General features: G+C 36.6%; 1 protein-coding gene across 2 annotated transcripts in view; it reads left to right on the forward strand.

Moving 5' to 3' along the window:
- The window catches only part of FRRS1 (ferric chelate reductase 1), a 50,194-nt gene that overhangs the window by 15,245 nt on the left and 9,434 nt on the right, over positions 1–25,515 (forward strand). The window contains exons 2-10 of one of the 2 annotated variants that reach the window (XM_060142457.1): positions 353–548; positions 1,549–1,682; positions 2,743–2,837; positions 4,431–4,578; positions 8,098–8,280; positions 14,013–14,111; positions 15,280–15,427; positions 23,334–23,447; positions 24,800–24,912. In XM_060142457.1, the coding sequence (XP_059998440.1) occupies positions 353–548; positions 1,549–1,682; positions 2,743–2,837; positions 4,431–4,578; positions 8,098–8,280; positions 14,013–14,111; positions 15,280–15,427; positions 23,334–23,447; positions 24,800–24,912 (1,230 nt within the window). The remainder of the gene's footprint in view (positions 1–352; positions 549–1,548; positions 1,683–2,742; positions 2,838–4,430; positions 4,579–8,097; positions 8,281–14,012; positions 14,112–15,279; positions 15,428–23,333; positions 23,448–24,799; positions 24,913–25,515) is intronic. The other variant, XM_060142456.1, reaches the window with a different exon arrangement.

A 25,515-nucleotide genomic window follows, 5' to 3' on the forward strand; every position in this document is an offset into this window, starting at 1 on the left:
CCATCATGCTAATGAAAGCTAACATTTATTATCTTCCTTGTCAGACCTTTGGCTGTATCTAAATTTTTTTAAAACAGTTTTGAAAGGAGGGTTTTCGTTTCCTTATTTTTCAGGTAAGGAATGAGACTTAATGACTTGCTTAAAGTTTCACAGTTGGTAACTGGTAGAGCTGAGATTCAAATCCAGGACAAACTTCACACATCACATTCTTTATAGTACATATATTTGAGAATGTGGTTAACTGACTATGAAAGTAAATAGTTGTCTAGAACTTACTATCCTGTGATGTGAAAGCATTTATATTTTAATTAATTACCTTTAAAAATAATGTGCTTTTAATCTTCTTTTTGAGATGGCAGTTCCTGGATTTACCCTTGGTGCCTTCATACTTCTGTTGCTCGTTAGTTCTGTGGCTAATTATCCCAATGGAAAAGTAATGAAGTCATGCCATGGAATGATTCCTGAACATGGTCGTACCCCACAGTCTGATCCCCCTTGCTACATCTCAGTGAGTCAGATGACATTCAGGCCAGGAGAGCAGATCAAAGGTACTGTGCTGGTATTACCAATTTACATTTTGAATTTCACTTTTTTACTGTAAATTGAATCTTTATTACTGTTGGATTTATACAGTTTCAGTTAATCTGTTCATCTGCTTTTATAAGATACCATGATCTTATACTTCTCATTTTTGTGTTTAACTACTACAGATGATTATATTACTTAAGTAGTATATTTACTATCCATTCAGAATAGGTGTTTTTTTTTTGGGACACACCACATGGCCTGCGGGCTCTTAGTTCCCCGACCAGCGATGAACCCGGCCCTGGCAGTGAAAGCACCAAGTCTAATCACTGGAGTGCCAGGGAATTCCCCAGAATAGGTTTGAAAATATGTTTTTGTCATTATTTAATATATCTTCATTAACAGTACTATTTACTCAATAGAAATACATAAAATAAAGCTTATTTTATCTGGCTTAAGATGTTAAACCCTTATCCTTCTTGACATAGTATAATCTCTTGTGTTTCCCTAATTCTGGCAAAAGGTAGGCTGAAACTTAATAGTCTATTAAGGATGTATCTATAAAAGCATTTTACAAATTCTATTTTCTGCAACTTTAGAAATGCAGAATATTAATAGATACGCTCTAGCAAAAAGGGTATATGGAAAAATAAATTTGGAACACTCTGTTATATATATTATATTTCTTAGAGTTTCATACTGCACAGTAGAATGTTAAAGGGCCTGAGACGTTTGCAGTAAAGACAAAAGTATTTACTTTCAACCAGCATTTTTCAAACTACTTTGGCCCCATGGACCACACTCTGACCATAACCTACCTTTTCTTCCCTGTGGAATGGCTATTACATCTCATGGAATAATGTCCTGTGGAACACAGTTTAGAATTTCTTTGACTATAGGATGATCTCTACTGTTTCCTCTCCTGGAGTAGCTTTCTATATATACACCCGATTTGGTGATGTACCTCCTTTAAACAGTGTTTTTTGGGGGATGTTGCTAAACTCTTATCTTTTTGTTTCTTAGTTACTTTGTCAGGGCCACCATTTAAAGGCTTTCTCTTAGAAGCACGTGATGAGAATTTGACTGGCCCTCCTATTGGCTCCTTCACATTGATTGACAGTCAAGTGTCACAGCTTCTGAACTGTGAAGATATACAGGTTTGTGTTTAGTTTGAAACTGATTTCTGTCAGTTTCCATGGGTCTTTTCACTACAAGGTGGTGTTTGCAAGATAAACAATGACATTACCCATGCTTTGCAGACATCTGAGTACATTCATGTTGATCAGACTTTCCCCCTAATTTTTCTACTGGCAAGATATTTTTATACAACATCCTAGAAAAGGTAGGGTTGTAGCTTGAAGAGTTTATGGCTTTTGATATTTTATATAGTATAGACTCCTATTATATTGAATTTCGAAAGATGTTAATATTGAAGATAGAGTTCTAGAGTGGAACAGAGGTCTAATTTTTGTAATTAATTAATTTAATGAACATTTATTATACCAGGAACTTTCCTGCATGGATTATGGTGATGAACAGGACTTGTTCTTTGAAGAGCTCATAGCCTTACACATAAGTAAAGCATATGGGCATATGCTGTATGGCACATAAGTAGAACGTATGGATATAGGACAGACACATAAATGGAATAGTATGATGACTTAGATTAGAACCATACACAGGGTGGGTGAGAAGCATAGCAGAGGTGCTGCACACAGGCTGGAGGGAATTGAGAGAGAGGAGATTATCTCAGCTAGACCTCAAAGAATGCGTAGGAATTTGCCAGGTGAAAGAATGTGGGAAACAAGATTGTTCAAGAGAAAGGAATTACTAAAATATAATATTGCATATTTGGAGGCAGGAATTTTTTCTTTTGATGAATCTTATGCATTCTGTTTGCATCTATTAATAAAAAAATAAACTTACAGTATAAATGAAATAATGAGCAGGCTTTATATAACATCAACACACTCAGTATTCATAACTCTCTTCAGTTCTTAAATTTCTGCTGACTCTAGTTTGTTCATAGAGCCGGCTGCTAATTTGGTGTCAATCAATCAACATGTATTTATTGAGCACCTGAGTCCCTGTTCTAAATAAAAGTCTACCACAATGCCAAGGTCATGCAATGGTAAATTACTTTGCAAAATGGCTGTAGTTCCAGCTATGTTGAGCTATTGAGTGTCTGAATGGTAGTTCTTTTCCATTTTATTTCAGGGATCAGCTGTGAGTCACACAAGTCCATCCAATAAAAGAGAAATTAAAGTCTATTGGAATGCTCCAAGCAGTGCCCCAAACCACATAAAGTTTCTGTGAGTAGAAGAGTTTACAACTCAGTAACTAGTATAATTGAAATAATGATAGTCTGTATCTTTTTTTATACCTATTGGACATTCACCTGTATGGCAGCGGTGTGGTGTAGTAATGACACCACCTTACTGATGTAAGTGGCTGTTTTGCTTTTTTGTTTGTTTTTTTTTCAGCATATATACTGAGCACTTAGCACAGGACCAAGGACCTAATGGATACTTAATAGACATTTGTTGAGTGAATGAAGTGTTGTAGTGCCTTCACACTAATGAGAGCCATTAATTAATACTTGAGTCTATAGGGTATATGGACTAATACTTTTTTATAGATTTGTTCCTGTATTAGTATGAGAATATGAAAAGAAGAAGTCCTGAAATTTGGATGACTTTTTTTTTGCAGTGTCACAACTTGCAGATTAGATTGTCAAAAAAGTAAGATCATGTGTGCTCCTCAGAATTATGAAATTCAGTAGAATTAGAATAGTACTTCTCTCTTAATCTTACATGCAAGGGGGAAATGGAATGTCATAAAGCCATACAATGATTCCTGAGTGGTGTTATAGACATATTTTAAAGGGAGAATTGCTTTCCTGGCCTGGCACTATTTTCTGCTTCACTTCGTGCACAGGTCACCGGCACACAGTAATGCAGCTTTGCACCTGTGTGTTGAGTGGAATGTGAGAAAGGGGATATGACCCCAGTAAGAACTGATGGTTGCTTATGCAGCCTCTATATAGCTTTTTGCTGTAGCTGCCTGTTACACGTGGCTTTTGGAATAATTTGACCACTATGAAAAGTGTAGTAGTAGTAGTATGTTCTCTTATGTCAGGAGTGGAAATCTGTGCACTTTAGTCCCGGGGTCTGACATTCCTGGTTGCTGTGAATATGCCCAGAGAACAGACAAGTAAGAGAAGAGAGAGAGAGAGAGTAATTAAAATTCATTTGGTGATGAAGTGGAAGAGAGTCATTAGAGATTTGCCTCACACGAAATTCTGTCAGGTATTACAGGCATCCTTGTTTTATTGTGCTTTGCATTATTTGGCTTCACAGATACTGTCTTTTTACAAATTGATTTGTGGCAACCCTGCATTGAGTGGGTCTGTGGGCACCATTTTTCCAACAGCATTTGCTCACCTTGTGTCTCTGTGCCACAGTTTGGTAATTGCTGTAATATTTCAAACTTTTTATCATTATTATATTTGTTATGGTGATCTGTGATCAGTGATCTTTGATGTTACTACTATAATTTGCTGAAGTCTCAGATGATGGTTAGTAGTTTTTAGCAATAACGTATTTTAAAATTAAGGTATATTCATTGTTTTTTTTTAGATATAGTGCTATTGCACACTTAATAGACTACAGTATAGTGTAAACATAACTTTTATATGCACTGGGAACCCCCCAAATTCTGTTACTCACTTTATTGTGATATTCGCTTTATTGTGGTGATCTGGAACCGAACCTGCAATATCTCCAAGGTATACCTGTATTAAGTGGTATGTCCCTAGTTCATTACTTTTTTTTTTTTCGATTTGATTATGGTGGGCCACCATCATGGTTCTGTCTAATCTCACTCTCGCTGGTACTGCATTTCAGAGCCACAGTTGTTGAGAAGTACAATATCTACTGGGTGATGATTCCTGGTCCTATAATTTCACAACCAAACGTCCTTCCTTTTACAACACCGAAAGCTACCATAGCACCTATGCCAACATTGCCTCCAGTCTCCCATTTAACGAAATCAGTAAGTAACATTTTTATGGTTTCACCAAATGCAATCTAAAGGAACAGCTTCCTTAGAAATTGTGGTTCTGTGCTTGGCAACATGTGTAGAGAAGTAGCTGTCCTGGGTTGTGGTAGCAAGTTTTTGAATTCCCTTCAGGAAATCAGGAGGAAGTCTTCATTGTAACATTATGATTTATAGGTTAGAATAAGAGGAGTGTAAGACCCTGCATGTTCAAAGTGTGGTTATGACATTCACATGTAGTCTGTACCAGCGGTGGAGATGTTTTCATTTGAAAGTGAATCTGAAGCAGCAGCTTTCTTCCATTCTTTTTTTTTTTAAAAAAAAAAACAAAAAAACACAGCCAAATATCACACATGGAGAGGGAACTTAAAGCTTAAGCTAAATTTAGACAAGATTTGGAGGAGAATCTTGAAATGGTGATATCACTCTTCAATCTTATTTGATTAAGGCCAATGAGTACTGGGGAATTCTGTGTGTTGAATCACAGAAACGCTTTTGCAAGCTTATCAGCTAGAATTCCATTTAAGCCCTCTGATTCAAAAGAATTACTGTTAAAAAAACATACCTTAGAAAGGGTGATGCATATTAGAAACATTAGAAAGGTTTTACTGAAAGCAATTCTGATAAATTATACTTATCAATTCAGAAGTAAATATAATGAAAAAATGTCTTAAAGTAGGTTATTACAGTTGCAAGAACAAATTTGGGCCTGAATCCTGATTTGTCTAATTTCTGTTTGACTTTGGAAAAATTACTTAATTCCTAAAGTCTCAGTCTCTTCACCTGTAAAATGAGAAATAATATCTAGCTCTTACATAGTATTACTATGAGAACTAATTTCTAATGGCTTTGTACTTAATAGATATTCAGTAAATATTAGTTCATTTTTTTCTCTTCCTTCCCTTTCTTGTCTTTTTATAACTTTTTTTTTTTTTGCGGTACGCGGGCCTCTCACTGTTATTGCCTCTCCCGTTGCGGAGCACAGGCTCCGGACGCGCGGGCTCAGCGGCCATGGCCCACGGGCCCAGCCGCTCCGCGGCATGTGGGATCTTCCCGGACCAGGGCACGAACCTGTGTCCCCTGCATCGGCAGGCGGACTCTCAACCACTGCGCCACCAGGGAAGCCCTATAACTCTTTGTTTCTTCATACTAAATAAAGCTCTTGTACTCCAATACAGTGTCTCATTTTGTTTTCCTTCTTTTCTACATTATGCAATATATGATGAGCCATTTGATTACATTATTATGAACTTTTGTTTGACCAAACAATTCGATCTATTATTTGCGCTAGTTCTCAGTTTATTTAGTGTTAATGTTTATTTATTTAAAAACTGCTTTAGGCGAGTCCACAGTCAGTTTGGACCTGAGCTTCCCAGTAGGAATCTGTTGACAGGATTATTATCTTTCCATAAATTCATATAAAAGGCTTTAGCGCTTGTTGGAGCTTTTGATTGTATCTCTGCACCAAGGTTATAATCTCTAATTATAGAGAGGTTCATTCAGAGTCACAGGATGATGGCATTTGTAGAGAACTAGGAGAGACCTCAGGGTCACTGCTGCATAGTTAAAGGTAAAGAGACCCTGAGAGAATAAGTTCTTTAGCAAACGTGATGGAGTAAAGGGGAGAGCAGAGATCAAAACCCATGGTTCCTAGCTCCTCGTGGCTTGTTCTCTCCACTCAACTAGGATTTCTCTTTAAGTTCCTGTGAAATAAATAAGGAAAAAAATAAAACAGCTTCTGCCTGGTTTCTGTTAATATTTGGCCTTTGACCCCAGTTCCTGATACAGAGCTGTTAAATCCCTTGGAATTTCCTGGATGATGGGAGCATCTTTTGTTCTAATGAGGTGACTCTTGGTGGGCTCCCGTATGGGGGCTGGTTACCAAAAAGACCAAGCCATGATTAGAAGCTTGCAGCTTTCAGGCCCCCTCCCCCCATTCTCCAGAAAAGGGAGAGAGGCTGATTGAGCTAAACATCCATCATGTCCACGTGATGGAGCCTCCATAATGATTCCAGAAATATGGGTTTCAGAGAGCTCCTGGGTTCCTGACCACGTGGAGGTGCTGGGAAGGTGGTGCCTCAGAAGTTCTGTGCCCCTTCCTACATACCTTGCTTTACGCATCTCTTCCATCTTGCTGTTCCTGGGTTATCTTTTTATCAATGTAATAAACTGGTAATCTACTAAGTAAACTATTTTCCTGAGTTCTGTGAGCCATCTTAGTAAATTATCCAACTTGAGGATTAGGTGCTGGAAACCTCCAATTTATGGCCGACCATTCAGGAGTACAGGTGACAACCTAGGACTTGTGGTTGGCATCTGTGATTGGCATCTGAAGTGGGTGCAGTCTTGTGGGACTGAGCCCTTCACTTGTGGGATCTGACACTAACTTCAGGTAGATAGTGTCAGAACAGAATTGAATTGTAGGACACACAGCTGATGTCTCCAAAGAATTGCAGAATTGCTTAGTGTGGGAAATAGCCGCACCCACTTGGTGGCCAGAAGTATTGGTAGAGTAGAAGGAGAAATGAGAGTTTTTCTGTACAGTTCCCATTAAATCTAGTTACTTAAAGTAATGTTTAGCTCTCTTCTGAAATGTCGTGTCACAGCTCATTCTAACACAAGATAACTGCTTGTTTGCCCTGTCAGATTGTAGAGCTGACATTTTTTCAATACTCTTTCTTATTTGCCACACCAAGAAGCTCTGAATTAAATCATTGTAGGTTATTTTTGTTTCTCCCCCACTAAATTGTTCTTACTATTATTTGGAGTGGTGGTATATATAGGAGTAAACTTTTTTTTTTTTTTTTTTTTTGCGGTACGCGGGCCTCTCACTATTGTGGCCTCTCCCGTTGCGGAGCACAGGCTCCGGACGCGCTGGCTCAGCAGCCATGGCTCACGGGCCCAGTCGCTCCGCGGCATGTGGGATCTTCCCGGACCGGGGCACCAACCCCTGCCCCCTGCATCAGCAGGCGGACTCTCAACCACTGTGCCACCAGGGAAGCCCAGGAGTAACCATTTTTTCTTACATTATCTTAATGTCAAATATGAACCTGAATTCTAGAAGCAGAGTCCAGGATCTAAATATAAAACTTGCTAAGGGTTTGCTTTTAAAAATTCCATCTCTGAAAACTAGAGGATACCCTTTAGGCAAGAATGTCAATGCGGATGTAAATATTCCCTAAGAAATTCTCAAAATTTACCAGAAACTTTGCTCCAGAACATAATTAACATGAAGTATTTTGTGTATTAAAGGGATTTTAATACTCATGCATAATTACAGTCCAATTAATTTTGTGTCTTCTAAAGTTTAATTAAAATTAATTAAGTTTAAAAGTTCACAGCCTAACTACTGCTTTGATAGTTTCTAATTTGGGATGTGTCTTTGTTCCCTTGTTTGAATCCTTATTATGAAAACGTATTCTTATTAAAACCCATACTTCAAAGTAGTAGCTCTTCTGTCATTGGAAATGAACTGCCTGTTTGATAATTGACTTTCTCCCCCTGTCATTTTTCTAGTTCAATGCTTCAGATTGTGGGAACAAGAAGTTCTGTATTAGGAGTCCTTTGAACTGTGACCCGGAGAAAGAGCTTGCCTGTGTCTTCTTGTCCTTCACACGAGATGCCAAGTCAGTGATGGTTGAAATGAGCGGTCCCAGTAAAGGCTATTTATCCTTTGCATTTTCTCACGACCAATGGATGGTTTGTACCTTTCACTTACATAAGTGATAATGAAATGAGAGTCACTGGGGTGAGCTCTCATCAATAGCAGTTTAGCTGTTTGTTCCAGAGTCAAGTTATCATACTTAAGGGAGGAATGGAAAGGGAGGGCAGAGAAACTAACTTAGATTCTAAGTTTAAGCAGCTTTGAGTTGGGCAATTACATACCTCTAAGAACAAGGCTGTCCTGAGGAAAGTTAGGACATTAGGAAAGTTAGTTGGATTTTCAGTGGATTTGCCACTTTATCTGTCTACCTCTGTCTGTCTATCTCTGTGATAAACAGGAAGTGCAGTTAAGAAAAAGTTGCTCTGCATACAATCTCATGTTGTTTGTGATGTTTTTCAACTCCTAGTTTTCTCAAGTGGCCAGCAACGACAGCATGGGGGGCTCATCTTCTTGCCCCCCACCATCGGCACATTTCCCAAACAGAAAATTAAACCTGGCATGTCCAGGCATAAATGGATTCTTTACCAGGTCTACAGAAGGCAGCATTTATTTTCACCTGATTCTCCCTCTCCTTGGGTAGTGCTGAATGGATTAAAAGATTCTGTAGGTGGCAGCCTTGTGCTGTGGTGTGGAAGAGCAGAGTTCTGCATTAGCGTTCTGATTTCCCAGGGAGAGGGAAGAAGGGTGTAAAGGCCAGGACATGTGACAGTCCCGTTCCAGCAGAGCTGGCTGTGGAGGGGGATGACTACAAATGGAGAAGGCTTTTTACTTCCACATTAGCAAATGCAAGGCGTCTTTTCTTGAGAGTTTTCTTCCTGTCAGGTTTTAAACTTAACATCACTTTTTAAGGAAATCATTATTTCAATAAAAGAGAAAAGGAACTCTGAGAATCTGTGATAGAAGAACAAATATTTTCCTTCAAAGTGCACTCTAATCATGGTGGTCCTTGTTACGCTGGCTGCAAATATTGCAGGGAGACAGGTGTAACTTTTTTAGGGGGATGTCATTGTAATATACAATATGACCTGTATATTTTACTATATAGTTCCAGAATGCGCTCATTATCTTTTTTCATTCAATGAAGGGTATACCTTAAACCTATGAGATAGAAGACATGTCATCGACTTCTAAAAAGAGCATATAAATTATGACTCTTTCCTTTTTAAAGTTGATTTTATGGGAAATTTTATACTTGTTCAAATGATGTTGCAATTGTTCAAAACATTTTGCCCATTTCCGTTTTGTAATTACCATCAGACCTACAGCATATCCTTTTGGGTATTCTCAATTCTGGCAAAAATGAACCTTATGCCTAAGGTGCATAAGGGGGCTGGGTTAAAAATAAAATATGACTGTAAAGCAATAAGGAAAGTTGGTGGCTTGTTGTGTGAATGGAACTGGCTCTGAAGGAAACTCTGAAGATGAATCCAACAAGGGTTAACAATGGTAGCCTTGTTGGAATAAGTGTGTAGCTTCATTATGGTGCACGTCTAAGGTAGGGTACACATTTAGATAGGTGTTCTAGTCACTTCATTAAAAATATTCTAGTCACTTTGTAGCCAAACTTCATGCAAAAGTATACTAACACATTTCCTTTTCTGGTCACAAAATCTGTCAGCCAGAGGAAAAGACAGTATTGTTGCAGTGAGTGTTGTGATGAGGCGCCTGCAAGTAGACCAGTTATTTCTAAGTTGTAGGCATAGATGACACAAAAACCTTTATCTCTAATTCAAGATATATTTATCTTACTTAGAAATCTTATGTTTCTAGTATAGTACTCATCAACAGTGTTTATAAAAAAGACTTAATTATGCAGGTGCAGTTGATTTACAGAGAACCCCTATTTGATGATTAAAATCATCTGTACACCTGTTTGCCTAAATTGGGGGGAAAATAAATCATCGTCAAAAATATTTTTGAAGTGGTTGTTTCTATTTTTGATTATTTTAAAAATCTTAGGATATTTTTATGACCTGCTATTTCTTATCAGTATGTAATGTAAATTTAAATACTGAAGGTATCTGATGTTATGAATACTGACTAGATAACCTAAATTATAGCTTTTTCAGTTTGGTTTATAAATTAATGATAGCAGTTGTTTTGGTATTAGAGCTCATCACTAAAATTGGTGAAAGTACAACTATCCATATTTTTGCTAACAGTGACTTGCTAATATCTGAATTTTAACTGAAATTCAAAGTATACACCTCTTCCTCATCTCAGAAATTTTGCTATATGAGATAGAGTATTCAAGTATATACACTATATTAGCTTCTGTTCTCTGCGTTCCCCTGCCCAGTGTTGTCTTATTCTATACATAATTTCTCAACACTCAAATTCCAGAACGTTCCCAATCCTGACCTCTCTTGTGTGTGTCCAGATTGGAATTTCCAGCTGCTGGGTGGTCTCTTCCAGCTGAGTACTCTGGACAACACAGACCATCATCTGTAAAACTGAATTTATTATCTACCCTCCTGCTGTCCTTTTGTGTTTCCCATTCTTGATGATCAACAACAATAGTAAAAAAAGCAACTACTATTATCGATTTCTTTCTTCTTTTCAGATACTGTCTGGGGCAATTTAGGGACTATCTCATTCATTGCTGCCACCAACTTCTCTGGTGTTCAAGGAAACTTCGTTTGTGATTTAGATTCTTCTTTTTTATTTACCTTTCAGGTGCTTCTTTCTCTCATGCACCCCAACTTTTTGTTTTGAAAAGCCTTAAACCTACATGAAAGTTGAGAGACTAGTACAATGAACACCAGTAAGCCCTTCACCTACATTTGTTGTTTTTTCTCTCTCTCTGTGTGTGTGTGTGTATGTGTAGATTGACTTATTCACTGTATATTAAAACGCATTTCTTTTCCCTGAACTATTTGAAAATTAAGTTGCAGATATCACGACATTTTAAGTCTAGTTTGCAGCATGTGTTTCCTAAGAAGGATATTCTCCTACAATTATCTATAAGATCACTATCACAATATATAATAATTTTATGCAATAGAGCCTATATTCAAATTTCCCCAATTATCCCAGTAAAGTCATATGTATATGTATATTTTAAAAATTTCTGATACAGACTAATCAGTTATCACTCAATGCATTTTATTGGTATATCTCTTTAATCTCCTTTACTTTAGAACTGTTACCCTACCTTTTTTCTTTTAGGCCAGTTGTTTTGTAGAGTGTCCCACAATTTTTACAATAGACTCAGGTTAATATGGTTTTTGACCACATTTAAGGTAATCTCAATCCTAGCCCCAAAAGCCTTTAGTAGGTAAGGTGAAACTTTAGTAGTTATAGGAAAATGTTTTTTTCTTTAGCATAGTTTCAAAACTCTTCAAAGTCCATTTCTGGCCTTACCCTGTATATGTTTTAGCTCACAAAACTACCTGTTTCCTAAAGTTTCCCTATATTTTTTATATTTCTGTATCTTTGGTCCTAGAAGTTCCTCAGTTTGAAAAACTTTTCTCTTAATCGCAGCTCTACCTTATCCACATATATTTTTTATTCTCTAAGGCCTAGTTAATGCTATCTTGTCTGATAAGCCTTTTCAATCCTTTGGCCCTACCTAATTTGTCTTTCCATAGTACTGTGTTTAAATCTCTGTTTTATCATATTTCATGTACTATTTTAACTGTCTCCTCTATTAAAACATAGTCTTTGATTGTAAGAACTATGTTGTCATCTTTATTTCCTCCACATGATATTTTCTCATAGAGTGCATTCTAAATGCTGGAATGAGAGGAACAAACGGGGGTAAGAGGTTCTGTCCAATTCAGGGATTTGGTTGAAGCTCCTCATGTGTGTCTTTCCATGCTCCAAATTTGGGGTTTCTACAGCTGCCTGGAGCCTAAGGTTGTCGTAGCACCTTATCTTACCCTCATTGTAGAGTAGTGAGAATTGAGAGTTTCCTCTTCTCCATCCCTGTCATCCTCTCCAGTATTTGGGAGGTCTGCCTTAATGACTCAGTTGACTTCTTATCATCACTTTGCCTCAAAATCAACCATTCTGTTATATGAAATTTTGTTTTAAATAACAAGAAAATTCCTATACCTCACTGATGCTAAACATTCTAGAAAACACACATTGTTTGTTTAAATCAGAGATCAGCCAACTTTTTCTGCAGAGGTCCAGATAGCAACCACTTGGGAATTTGTGGGCCATATGGTCTCTGTTGCAGCTACTCAGTTCTGGTGTGATAGCGCTAAAGCAGCTGTAGATTATCCGTAAGTTGGTGGCTGTATTCCAATAAAACTTTATTTATAAACACTGAAATTTGGATTTAATATATTTTTACTTGTCACGAAATATTATTCTTTTAATTAAAAAAAAACACATTTTGATATGTAAGCACCATCCTCAGCCTGTGGCCTGTACAAAAACAGGCATCAGGCTGAAGTTGGTCTGTGAGCTGTAGTGTGTAGTGGTTTAAATTATGACGACTACAAATTTCTTATCTTGAGTTGCACTAATTCTGATTTGAATATAAGATGTGTAACAGGGAATAATTTCTTTGCTAAGGTTATGTACTTGAGAGTTAAAACTGGAACTTTAAAAAATAAATTTAAAACATGTTAGAATATCATATTGGTATTCATAGCAAAATTTAAATCGTAACTGGTTAGTCTTGGATCTTGTTTAAGGAGTTTAGTGACTAAAGCACATAAAAGACCTTGTTAGATAGTTTATGGAGAGCAGTTTAGAATAGATGAAAGAACCAAAACTATACGCAGGAATTTAAAATCCAGATTATTCTTTTGTACCGTGACTTAAATGTGCTTTAAAGATGCAGTCTGCCCTCCGATAGTCACTTTAAATAAGATTTAATTTTTAGAGCTAAGGAATGTTGGAGATTAAAGGATAGATAAAAATTAGACTGACAAAGAATGCCCCCTTGAGCTCAGATACTGTGGTCTCAATATGCAGTAGTAAATCTATTAAGTGTGTACAATATTGGCAATATTTGATTATAGTACCTTACATCTTAAAAGTTACCCCCCCAATCCAATAGAATGCAGTGCACTTACAGTTATGAAAATTGTAGGACACATTTATTTACAAATAAATATCCAGAGCAATGTTTATGAAAAGTTCAGTGAAAAAGGTAACAAAACTTTATATTTTCCCATTTGGGGAGAAAAATAGGTTATAAATACAAATAGGTTTGGATGAATATATACAAAAGCATTAACAGTGGTGTTCAATTGATGATGGGTTATGGGCATATAACCATGTTATATGTCTATTTTAATACACTGAAATTTTATTGCTTTTGCATGATAACAATCATTTTTAATTAATATATCAGACAGCCAATTCTTTAGAATTTGTGGTATCGTTTTAAGATTGAGTCAGTAAATTATGTTTTAAAAGCATCAAATACTATTTGATAACATTAGGGACTTTTTTTTTTTTTGGATGCTTCGGGTCTTCGTTGTGGCTTGAAGGCTTCTCTCTGTAGTTGCAGCGTGTGGGCTTCTCTCTAGTTATGGCATGAGGGTTTTCTTTCTCTAGTTGTGGCGTGCGGGCTCCAGAGCACGTGGACTCTCTCGTTGAGGCGCACAAGCTCAGTAGTTGTGGCGTGCGGGCTTAGTTGCCCTGTGGCACGTGAGATCTTAGTTCCCTGACGAGGGATTGAACCCACATCCCCTGCATTGGAAGCCTGATTCTTTACCACTGGACCACCAGGGAAGCCCCAGGGACTTTTCTTTTTTAAAGAAATGAAATTCCCTTGAACTTTTTCTCACTTGCAATTGTTTTTCAGGGTGATGATGATGCTTATGTGTGTATTCTTGAAGATCAGACTGTGCACATACAACCTTCCCATCTGACAGGGCGAAGTCACCCTGTAATGGACTCCAGGGTAGGTGTGAAAATTCTGAGAATCTCCATCTGGCCGGTCCACCTTCTGGCTATATGGCTGACAGTGGCATGGCTATGCTGCAAGATAGCTTCCAAACCTGCAGTTAGCAGCAGAGACCAAGCAGGGGCCTGGCAGCAGGGTTCCTCTCTTACTATAATCTGGGAGAAGCCTTTCTGCGTTTTATTTTTAACATATATATATATGTAAATTGTATATATTTAAGGTGTACAACATGATGTTTTGATATCCTTCTACATAGTGAAATGATTACTAGAGTCAAGCTAATAAATGTATCCATTGCCTCACATAGTTACTTTTTCTTTGTGATAAGAGCACCTGAAATCTACTCTCTTAGCAAATTTCCAGTATATAGTACAGTATTAACTACAGATACTGTGCCCGTTTTCTATGCTTTAGAAAGCATAAGAAAAGTTTCTCTTTGAGGAAAAGATGAATTCTTGCTTGTGTTACTTAAATCCTTTTATTAGTGCATCTTACAAAAAATATTTTATGGTTTATTAAGAGGGTCATCAGCCCCATTTCCAAAACTTACAGACAGATTTTTAAGAGGCTTATGTAAGTGACACAGAATTTCTTGATTGGTGAGAAAGAGGTGCACATATGGTAGGTACTGGTTCAGTGCCTCGGGCAATTGTCTTAAGTGCCCGTTGTTGGCACCTGTGCCAAAGATGGCCTATTTCTGGTAGAGAAGTGTCATTTTCACATGGCAACTGACAAGCAAATGAGCTCTGATGGAGCAGTAGCTATCATCTAATGGCATGTTTTGTTCTCTGCATAGCTTTCTCATGGAGTTGGAACTTCTCCCCAGTTGCATGTTGCATTTTGGCCACTAGAGTATTACTTGCTAAGTGTTTCTTCAGTGTTGTTGATTGTATATTGGTGGCCAGATGAAGTTAGTACATCTGCCAAAGTTTCTAGCCTAGGTAGTAAAAATACTATCTTTGCCAAGTGGGATAAAGACAAATAAACTGGGAGAATATGTTTCTTGTACTCTTCAAAGAGGAAGTGGGAAAACAATGACGCTGCAGACAAAACATGAACAGGGGAACTTAGGGAAAGGAAATTGAACAGGTCAGGATTTTGATCATATCTTATTTTTAGCAAATCTTTGGAAAGTGCTGAGAAGACCCATTGTATGTGTTTGCAGGATCCTCTTGAGGATATGGCTTGGAGGTTGGCGGATGGTGTTATGCAGTGTTCTTTCAGAAGAAACATTACCTTTCCTGGGGTTAAGAATAGATTTGATCTAAATGCAAGCTACTACATATTTCTAGCAGATGGTGCAGCTGATCATGGTAAGTATATTGATAAAAAACTACCTTTTAAAGTTTTTTTTCGCTCACTTTATTCCTTTCCCTCTTTTTTTGGGGAGACTATGGTAATTGCTCTTTTTTAAGATATACATTTGTGGGTAAAGAGTTATTAAACCCTCTTCCATTTTTGCCTGACAATTTGACTTTGGTTGACCTTCTAGCTTTGTTCCCCTGGAAACTAGGTAAAGGTAGTGTTTACTGGGTTATAAGGCAATCTGCTTATGATAAAAGTGATTTCTGGCTGGTAGACTGCATTTGGACCAGGAGTAAATACCTAGTAAGAAGCCATGTCTTTGGGCTTCCCTGAGTGCAGTGACATTGGCAGATCCTTTGCAGGGATGCTAGAAGCAGGACTTTGGGGTTATTGCAGGAGATATCGGCTCTTGTGGATGCCCTATCCAGTATGAATCTCATCGCCTTGGACCTGAGCTTTCTCCAGGAAGGTAGAGAGGGGTAAAGAGAATAGCTCCTGGACAGCTGAGTGAGCTTCCACAGGACCTCCCTTTGAAAAAGAATGCCTCATGGTGCCCTGCAGGTGTGCTGTGTTTCCTGTCCCATGTCCTTCTCAATCAGTCTGATGCCAAGTGTAGCCTAAGGTAGTTTTATGAGTTTGAATGTTTAGTTTATACTTAAGACTGCCCTGGTAGGTACTGCAACACATATTAATAAGAATAATTAGATTTTGTTTAAGGTCTTGGCTAATGATATTCTGAAGAACTGCAGGAAATGCCAAGGTAGTGTAATATTTAGTGACTCATCTCCCTGGAGATAATACTACCCCCAAACTTTGAGCATATGGCCTACTTTGAAAATGGTGAAAAGCTGAGCATATAGAATGGAAGGATGAGGGTGAGGTAAAAGAGGAGCAGGAACAGAAATGTGGTACAGGTAGAATTGTGAAAAGCCTTGCGTATTCTATCATGTGGTTTATTTTTTTATTTTTTATTTTTTTTGCCGGATGCGGACCTCTCACTGTTGTGGCCTCTCCCGTTGCGGAGCACAGGCTCCGGACGCACAGGCTCAGCGGCCATGGCTCACGGGCCCAGCCGCTCCGCGGCATGTGGGATCTTCCCGGACCGGGGCACAAACCCGTGTCCCCTGCATTGGCAGGCGGACTCTCAACCACTGCACCACCAGGGAAGCCCAATCATGTGGTTTATTTTTAATTGAAGTATAGTTGATTTACAATGTTGTGTTAGTTTCTGGTGTATAGCAAAGTGATTCAGATATATATATATATACATATATATATATGTATATATATATATACTTTTTCAGATTCTTTTCCATTATAGTTTGTTACAAGATATTGAATATAGTTCCCTGTGCTATGCTGTAGGACCTTGTTGTTTACCTATTTTATATATAGTAGTTTATATTCTCTCATGTGGTTTAAATTTTGTACTATAAGTAAAGTAGGGATTCAAAAGGTTTTAAAGCAGGACAAAATATCAACTCAGTGTTAGAGAAAATTTAGGAATATTTGCAGCTTTAGTTGTGGATGATATGTTTGGTTATCTTAGTCAAATCATGTATTCTTACTTGCACCAGCAACAGCAAATGTAGCTGGAAATAATTTCCTGGTTAAATGATAATAATGAACAAAAATTACTTAGTACTTAATGAGTGCCAGTTGCTGGCTCAGCACTATCATTAAGGTTTTCATTTTTATCTTCATAGAAACCTACATAAGATAAGTACTATTATTAACCTTATTTTATCTGGCAGGAAACAGGCTTAGAGAGGTTAAGTCATTTGCCCAGACAAGTAAATGGTAGAGTTGGAATTTGAACCTGAACTCTTTGACCTCAGAGCCCAAGTGTTTCACTTTCTAACATGGGAAATGTGGGAAATGAATTTTTAAGGAGAAGGTCAAATATTTGCATTTTTAAACAAATATTTCTAAAGTGCAGGTTATTGTCTTATTGTTATTATTGCAGCTGTCCCTTATTGTATATTACATATATCTCATTTATTTCTCACAGAGGCTTTGTAAATAGATATTATGTTGCCCATTGTAGAGATAAGAGAACTGGAGTCTAGAGTGGTGAAGTAACTTGTTCAAAATCAAACAAGTAGCAGAGTCAGGAATTAAACCCAACTCTGTTGCAATTACAGGAGTTGTGCCCTTTTCATCATATCAAACTGCTTCCTTTTGTGCCCAGCATGTTATAGGTGCTCCATAAATGATTACTGACTTGAATGGATGACAAATTGCTAGGAGATTTTAACAGTTTGCATTTGTACTTTAAAAAAGTTTATACTTAAAAAGTTTATACTTTAAAAGAAAAGCAGTGTCATTTAAATGGGTGAATTCTGTTGTGCAATAAATTATGTGTGGTTTTGGGTGTATGGTGATGCCAAAAATTTCTTCTTAGGCCAGCATTGTAGAATTTGGAATGCATTTTCTGATAGAAACAATATGTTAAGTAATAGTTCTAACATTTTCCTGGAAAAACCTAGTTTGTGGACGATTCATGTACAGAATAGAGCACTGTTTTATCCCCCTTTCCTGCTGGTGTTGCTGTGCTCATGGCATGGTAGGGAGAATCTCTACCTTGTGTTTTGTGGTGTTTCCCAAAGCATGGGGCTCAAATAACCTGCTTCAGAACCATCTGGAATGACTGCTCAAAAGGCAGTTTCCCTAGCTCCATCCCACACTCTCTGTTGTTTGTGCTTGGAATCTGCATTTTAACAAGCATTTCCGGTAATTGTTCTGTATACTGTGGTTCGATAACTTACTGCTCTAGGACAATGTTCTTCCAACGAAGGTGTACATATTGTAAGGTAGTCCAGCGGATACAGAAAACAATACCAGAAATTTTTTCTTAGATTTATTTTATCTCACTAAAAATTTCTATTTTAATAGTGTTCATAATGTGTTAAAACAATAGTACATAAATACGTTTATTAACATAAATATACATATGTCACAGACTCATTTTTGTTTTTTTTAAATTTTAAAAATTATTTATTTTATTTTTTTTGACCCTGTTGGGTCTTTGTTGCTGTTCCTGGGCTTTCTCTAGTTGCAGCGAGCGGGGACTACTCTTCCTTGCGGTGCGTGGGCTTCTCATTGTTGTGGCTTCTCTTGCTGTGGAGCATGGGCTCTAGGCACGCGGGCTTCAGTAGTTGTGGCACACGGGCTCAGTATTTGGGGCTCGTGGACTCTAGAGCACAGGCTCAGTAGTTGTGGCGCTTGGGCTTAGCTGCTCCACGGCATGTGGGATCTCCCCGGACCAGGGATCGAACCTGTGTCCCCTGCGTTGGCAGGCGGATTCTTAACCACTGCATCACGAGGGAAGCCCCCCATTTTTTTTTTTAACTGGTGGAGTGCAAAGCAACAAAACAAAACCTCAAAAAACCAAATCTAAACGTTACCGCTTCAGGGAATTCACTTTCTAGTTCCCTTGTATTGGGGAACAAAGTACAGTTACCACATAAATCAACTGTCACTTCTGATATCTAGTCATATGTATGTGGATCATTTATATGCTGCGCACTGCTTAAAAGCAGTGAGACTTTGTGAGGTTGAAACCATTGTTCAAAGCAGTCATATAATCTCTGTAACCCATGTTAATGTAGAATGAGGTCGTCCTGGGCAAATCTGTTTCTCAGGAGGCATTGTTTACTGGCAGTCTGAAGGTCAGAGGGAACACCATGGTGAGTCAGATGCTTCAGATGATTCTTAAAGACTATGCCAAGCTCTGAAGGATGCTACATTATTAGTAAAAATAGAAAAATTAACTACTTTCTTCATCCAAATATGCAAAAGTGATTCAGCAAGAGTGATCAAAACTAAAATACAGGGGAAATTGCTTAACATTTTCAGATTTCAGATAACTTTTCAGGTTTTCATTTTCTACTAATTTTTCATGTTATCCTTATTTTTGCTGTAAGCTAGCACATAATTATCTTTCTGTTCTTTTTCTAACTGCTGAGGGTTTTTTTCACCCTTTCACAGGTAATTTTATTCTCTTCTCTGGGTGTCAACAATGCTCATAGATTGGAATTTGAAACATTCAGAAAACAGATACCTGAATATTGTCACATTTCTTTACATCACAATTTAACAACTATTGAACATTCATGTCTACTAAATGCAATGAACAAAACAGTATAAGTTTTTACCCGATTCTCTTGTAAACAAGGCTGGTGAAATCCATTGGTGACAAATGGAATTAATGCATTACACAAAGTCAGTGAGGAAAAAAACCTTCCCTGTGAGTAAATTATTCTCTTTATAAATAAACTCTGATTTTTTTTTCAGCACACATTTACAGACCTGATCAATGAAAAGAAACAAGATATGTATTTTCCTTTAAAAAGAAAATGTTGAGAAATGGCCCACAATGGGAGAAGTCATCTAGGAAGAGGGGTCAGAAGCAAACTAAAGATAATTGAGAGTTGAAAGTACTGTCATATTTAGTAAAACAAATTTAAAACGTTTTTCTAACTGCTGTTTTGCCCCCAGAAAGCTGACTTTATCCTATCATGAAATAAGCAGTCATGTGAAATGCTGAGTGTTTGAACTGAAAGATAGAACTCACTTGGGTGAATAAGTAATTCCCAATTTGGAAATCTACCAATTTAAATAATTAATGAAGTAGAGACCCTGTTATCACATGACCTGTTATTTTGACAATTTAGGAATAATACTGTAGAGCCGTGTACCACACATGAACCCGACGTTCCTTAGAGCATAACGCCTAAATTATAATGGAGCCATACAGTGGAACTTCAAAATTATGATGGACTTCTGCTTTAATGAAGGTTAAGTTCATCTTAGCCCATGGCTCCATGGTGAATCAGAGTTTAAAAACACTTTTCTTCCAGCTTGACTCTCAGGCTGTTAGGAATGTGGTCTGGTTTTTATCACTACCACTCTACTAATACAGTATTTTTATATTCTTCAGTGCGTTTCTTGTCATTTTCAATAGTTTTTTTCATTCTTTTCTTTTTGACATTTTTGTAGCTTCTGATAGTTATTGTCTCTTTCTTCTTGACACAGGTCTCTAGGTGTTCACGATATAAAACTCTTCTCGTTTTCTGCTTTATCTCGGATCTTCTCTGTAATAACAAGCCATGATATAATAGTTCACCAAATGAATAACCTGGTGTCCAAACACCAGTTTTTGAATAGTCCATTTTATCTCTACTGTTTCGAAAGCCTTTTTATTATACACTAAAAATCTTTCAGTAAATCAAATTATTTATAGTTTATTCTTCCAGTGATCTGTTTGTCTATTACTGCACTGGTTGAAATTACTATAGCTTAATAATAGGTTGTGAATTTTGATAAAGCATGATACCCCTCCTAGCCTTCTTTTTCAGGAATTCAGGAATTCTTGCCTCTTCCTTGTGTATCAGCTCTTCTAGATAAAATTCAGAAATGATTTATCAAATTTCATTAAAAATCCTATTGGAGTTATGACTGGAATTGAAATGAAATTTTAGATTAATTTGTGGAATAATCAACGTCCTTGAGTCTTCCTATCCAGGAGTATATTGGGATATTTCATTTATTCAGATCCTGTGGTTTTCTTCATATCTTCCTGTAGGGCTTATTTATTTATGTTACTTTGTTCCTATGTATTTTATAGATTTCTAATACAAACTATTGTGAATGGGATTATTTTTTCTTACATTTTCTAAATTTGTTGGTGTATAGGAAAGTTATTGATCTTTGAATGCTTATCTTGAATGTAGCCACCTAGTTTTCCAGTTGATGGTCTTGGATTTTCTAGATGAAACATCATATCTTGTGCAAATAATGACAGGCATAGTAGCCCTCATTTTCTTTCTTTCCTTGTCTCACTGCATTGCTTACTTCTCCCAGAAAAATGTGGAATGGCAGTGGTAATATGGTAAGTATTCTTATCTTATCCCTGATTTTGATGCGAATGCTTCTGATATTCAGTGTCGTGTCGTATTTTTCTGGTGGATATATTTTATTGTGTTTAGGAAATATTCTGTTCCTAATGTTACAAAGAGTTCATGTCATGGATGTGTGCTGAAGTTTATCATTACTTTTGTAGATTTCTGAATGGTGAACAATCCTCACTTTCCTGGGATGAAAGTCATGTCTTATTATTCTTATTATTGCATAATTGATTTAATTCACCAGTATTTCATTTAAGCTTTTCACATCTATATTCATAAATGATTTTGGTGTATGGTCATAGGATTCTGTGCGTTTGTGTGCGTGTGCGTGTTGGCCTCATTTGGTTTCAGTGTTATGATAATCTCATAGAAAGAACTCAAGAAGAGTTTAAATAAATATGAATTTTTAAAGTTAAAAAAATTTTGAATGGTGTGATAGAACTCATCTACATAACAACCTGAGACTTTAGGAATGGAAATATTTGACTAATAAAATAAATTTTTATTGTTATAATTCTCCAGAGTTACTACTACTTTGATCAATTTTTGTAATTCTAGATTTCCTCAGAAATTCGTCCATTTTATTTAGATTTTGAAATATTTTTGGCTGACTTAAAGTTGTATATAGCATTTTCACATAATTTTAAAGAATATGTTCTATATCAGCAGCTATGTCACTGTTTTCATTTCTAATATTGTTTGTGATATTTCTTTTTATCTTGTGGTCAGATTGTCAAAAAATCAATCGATTTTATTGGCCTTTTACAGAATTGATTTTTCTCATTTTTAGACTTACTGGTTTGTTAATTTCTACCTTTATTTTTAATCAATCCTCCTTTTTGGTTTTCTGGGTTATGTTTTGTTTTAAACACATCTTGACTTAAATGATTATTTCAATACTTTAAAGTCTTTTTATATTTTTTTAAGGAAATGCTTTTAAGATGATTAAAAACTTCTTTTGAATAGTACCTTAATTACATCACATGTGTTTTGCTATGAAGTGCCTTCAATGTTATTCGTTTTAAGAAGACTTGTGATTTAAGTTTTGATTTCCTATTTAACCCAAGGGTTATTTAGAAGAGGAGTTTCTTTTTTTTTTTTGCGGTACGCGGGCCTCTCACTGTTGTGGCCTCTCCCGTTGTGGAGCACAGGCTCCGGATGTGCAGGCCCAGCGGCCAAGGCTCACGGGCCCAGCTGCTCCGCGGCATGTGGCATCTTCCCGGACCGGGGCACGAACCCGTGTCCCCTGCTTCGGCAGGCGGACTCTCAACCACTGCGCCACCAGGGAAGCCCTAGAAGAGGAGTTTCTTAAATATCTAGCTGGACCATTTTTTCCTAGCTTTCTGTTGTTAATTTGTTTCATTTTAGATAGATAATATAACCTATATAAATATTTCTTTTTGGAAATCATTGAGGTGTAGTCTGTAGTCTAACACTTATTTGTTTGAAACAAAGATTCATATATATCTCATATCAAATTTCTTAATTATTTTTATTCTTTTTGACACTTGCATTGTATTCTAAAAACAATGTATTTTCCATAATTTATTTACTCATTCTCCTAATGATGGACATTTAGCTTGTTTAAATTTTTTTTAGCCAGTGTAAAAAGAAAGTATCTATTAACATGCTTATAGATATACCTTTGGTTAAAAATATACCTTTGGTAAATATTTCTGTAGGATAGATCCCCAGAACGAACACACACCCATACATACCCATATACACAGACTAATTGGAATAATTCTATACATGCACAGATTTAATTTTATACATAATGAATATTATATTATATACTAATACTACATATATTTATATTAATACATGTGTATTAATATAATATCAATATATAATAGTATATATATATATCATGTCTATTGAAATTTATTTATTTTTTATTACCTTAAGAAATTTTGTTTCCATGCCATGCCATTGTCTCTCCATTCCTTCTCTCCTGAGAAAGTAATTCGTCTTCTTCTTCTTTTTTTTTGTTTTTAAATTTCAGGTCAGATTCATAAGCATTCTCAGCAACCTTTGATTACATATGACAAATACAATGTGACAGGCTATCCAGAGAACATAGGAGGATCCCATTCTTTACTTCTTCTGAAGGTCCATGGTAAGTTACATGTGTAATATTATTACTGCTTTGTGGAATATACTTAACTTTGTGGAATAAATTTAGTGCTGGCTAGATTGAGAATGGTACCAGGCATAATTTAGCAAACGTTCATAAATCAATAACATTTGTAGGTAGCATAAACAATAACATTTGCAGGTAGCATTATCTATTTTAATGTTTGATAATTTTTATTAAAAATGAAGAGTAGGAATAATTCAGTGGTTTTAACCCTGACTGCACATTAAAATCACCAGAGGAGCTTTTAAGACATCTGTAATTTTAAAAAAGTACGATAGTCATCTCTAATTGCAGCCAGGATTGAGTATCATTGGGTTAATTAATTTAACTTTTATGAGACATTAATTATACCATTTATTAAAAATTGCTAATAAAAGAGTGGTTTGTGATTGTTTAATTATAATAGTAGTTTGGTTTCAAAAATACAATTTTTTTGTTGAAGAACTGATCAAGGTACAAGTATTTGAGGGTATACAAAGAACTCAGTGCTATACTTAGGTATTATATACTTAAAGTGATGAAGGGAACCAAGTTGGAAGAGCAGTAGCCTAGAAATAAGGCTCTGATGTACTCTGGTTCTACAAGTGAAAGTTGATTCCATTTGAAAAGTAGTCCAGTTGATTATTGAAAAACGGGATTGAAAAATAGGGAAATAGTGTAAGTGTATACTATACTATACTATTGTAATGTATTAATATTGGTGGGAACTTTCCTTGATTGGTATATTTCCTTTATATTCTCCAGAGTTATCCATTCTAGTGAGAGTTTCAATAAAGCTTGAAGCTATCTTTATTGTTGCTATTTTGCTTCTACCAGTAGCTCTAGTTGAACAGTAATTGGATTCAGAAGTAATGTGCCTATTTGTTTTCCATTATTTTTTGGAGTGAAATGTGAGAAGATTCTGAGATAAGTTCAGAAAGGCTGTATAACTTCAGACAGTATAATTATTAAGAGCACAGTTATTAAAACCAGCCTGGGTTCAAATTCCAACTCAGTAACCTTGGGCAAGTTACTTAACTTCTCTGTGCTTTCCTTCTCCATACAGCAAAACTGGAATAATAATTATACTTTATAGGAATTGTTGTAAAGATCAATTAGATTAATACACATAAAGCACTCAGAGACAGTGCTTGGCACGAAATAAGAGCTTTGGAAGTGTTAGCTATTAGAAGTAGTAGTGGTGGTGGTAAAAGCATTGATATTTAGGTTATGTTTATGTCAGCTGAATGTATTTTTGTTGGCTATTTACATTTTCTACGCATTTAGCTTGATCATTTAAGAGACAGCTTAATTAGACTGTGTTGTCAACCGTTGCATTTTCTCACCTGTAGGTGCCTTAATGTTTGTGGCATGGATGACTACAGTTAGCGTAGGTGTACTGATTGCCCGGTTCTTCAAACCTGTTTGGTTAAAGCCTTTATTTGGTGATGCAGCTTGGTTTCAGGTAGGTGGAGAAAAAGGTTAATGCAATTTCCATATTATTTGAACATTGCAACATGAAAACACATGAAGTAAGCGGATTTTTTTTTTTGTTTATGTATGGTTATAGTTGTAATTTTGGAATCCTCATAATTTCTTTTTGCTCTTTGGTTTCCTAACCAACTGAGAATAGACACAAGGTACTTGATGGAAAAAAAAATAAAGACAGCTCTATGAAGGGCCAGGCTGGATTGGAGAATGTATCAGTGCCATGTGCGTTTCTTTGGAACATGGATTTTGGGACCCAAACGATCTTGAGTTACATGTCTAGTTGCAGAAGAAGAGACTAGAAGAACATTTACCCACTGCACTGAGTACAGATGGGTTGAGGAAGGCAGCAGAGAAGAAAGAAATAGTGGGTGCTTACTATGTTGCAAAGCAGTGGTCTGTCCTCTGGTTGATGGGCCAGTGAATGTTAGGCCGTCCCTAGCTCACCAGTCAAGATCATGTATCTCCTGTGTGGATGGGAAGAGAAATTAAAAGTGTCCTTTTTAATGCTGTCCCTTCCCGTGGGATGAGGAGGCAGTCTTTTAATAGAAACATGAGCAAGAGTCAATAAATACCCCTC

This window comes from Lagenorhynchus albirostris, chromosome 2 (assembly GCF_949774975.1).
Source record: "Lagenorhynchus albirostris chromosome 2, mLagAlb1.1, whole genome shotgun sequence".
Lineage (NCBI taxonomy): Eukaryota > Metazoa > Chordata > Mammalia > Artiodactyla > Delphinidae > Lagenorhynchus > Lagenorhynchus albirostris.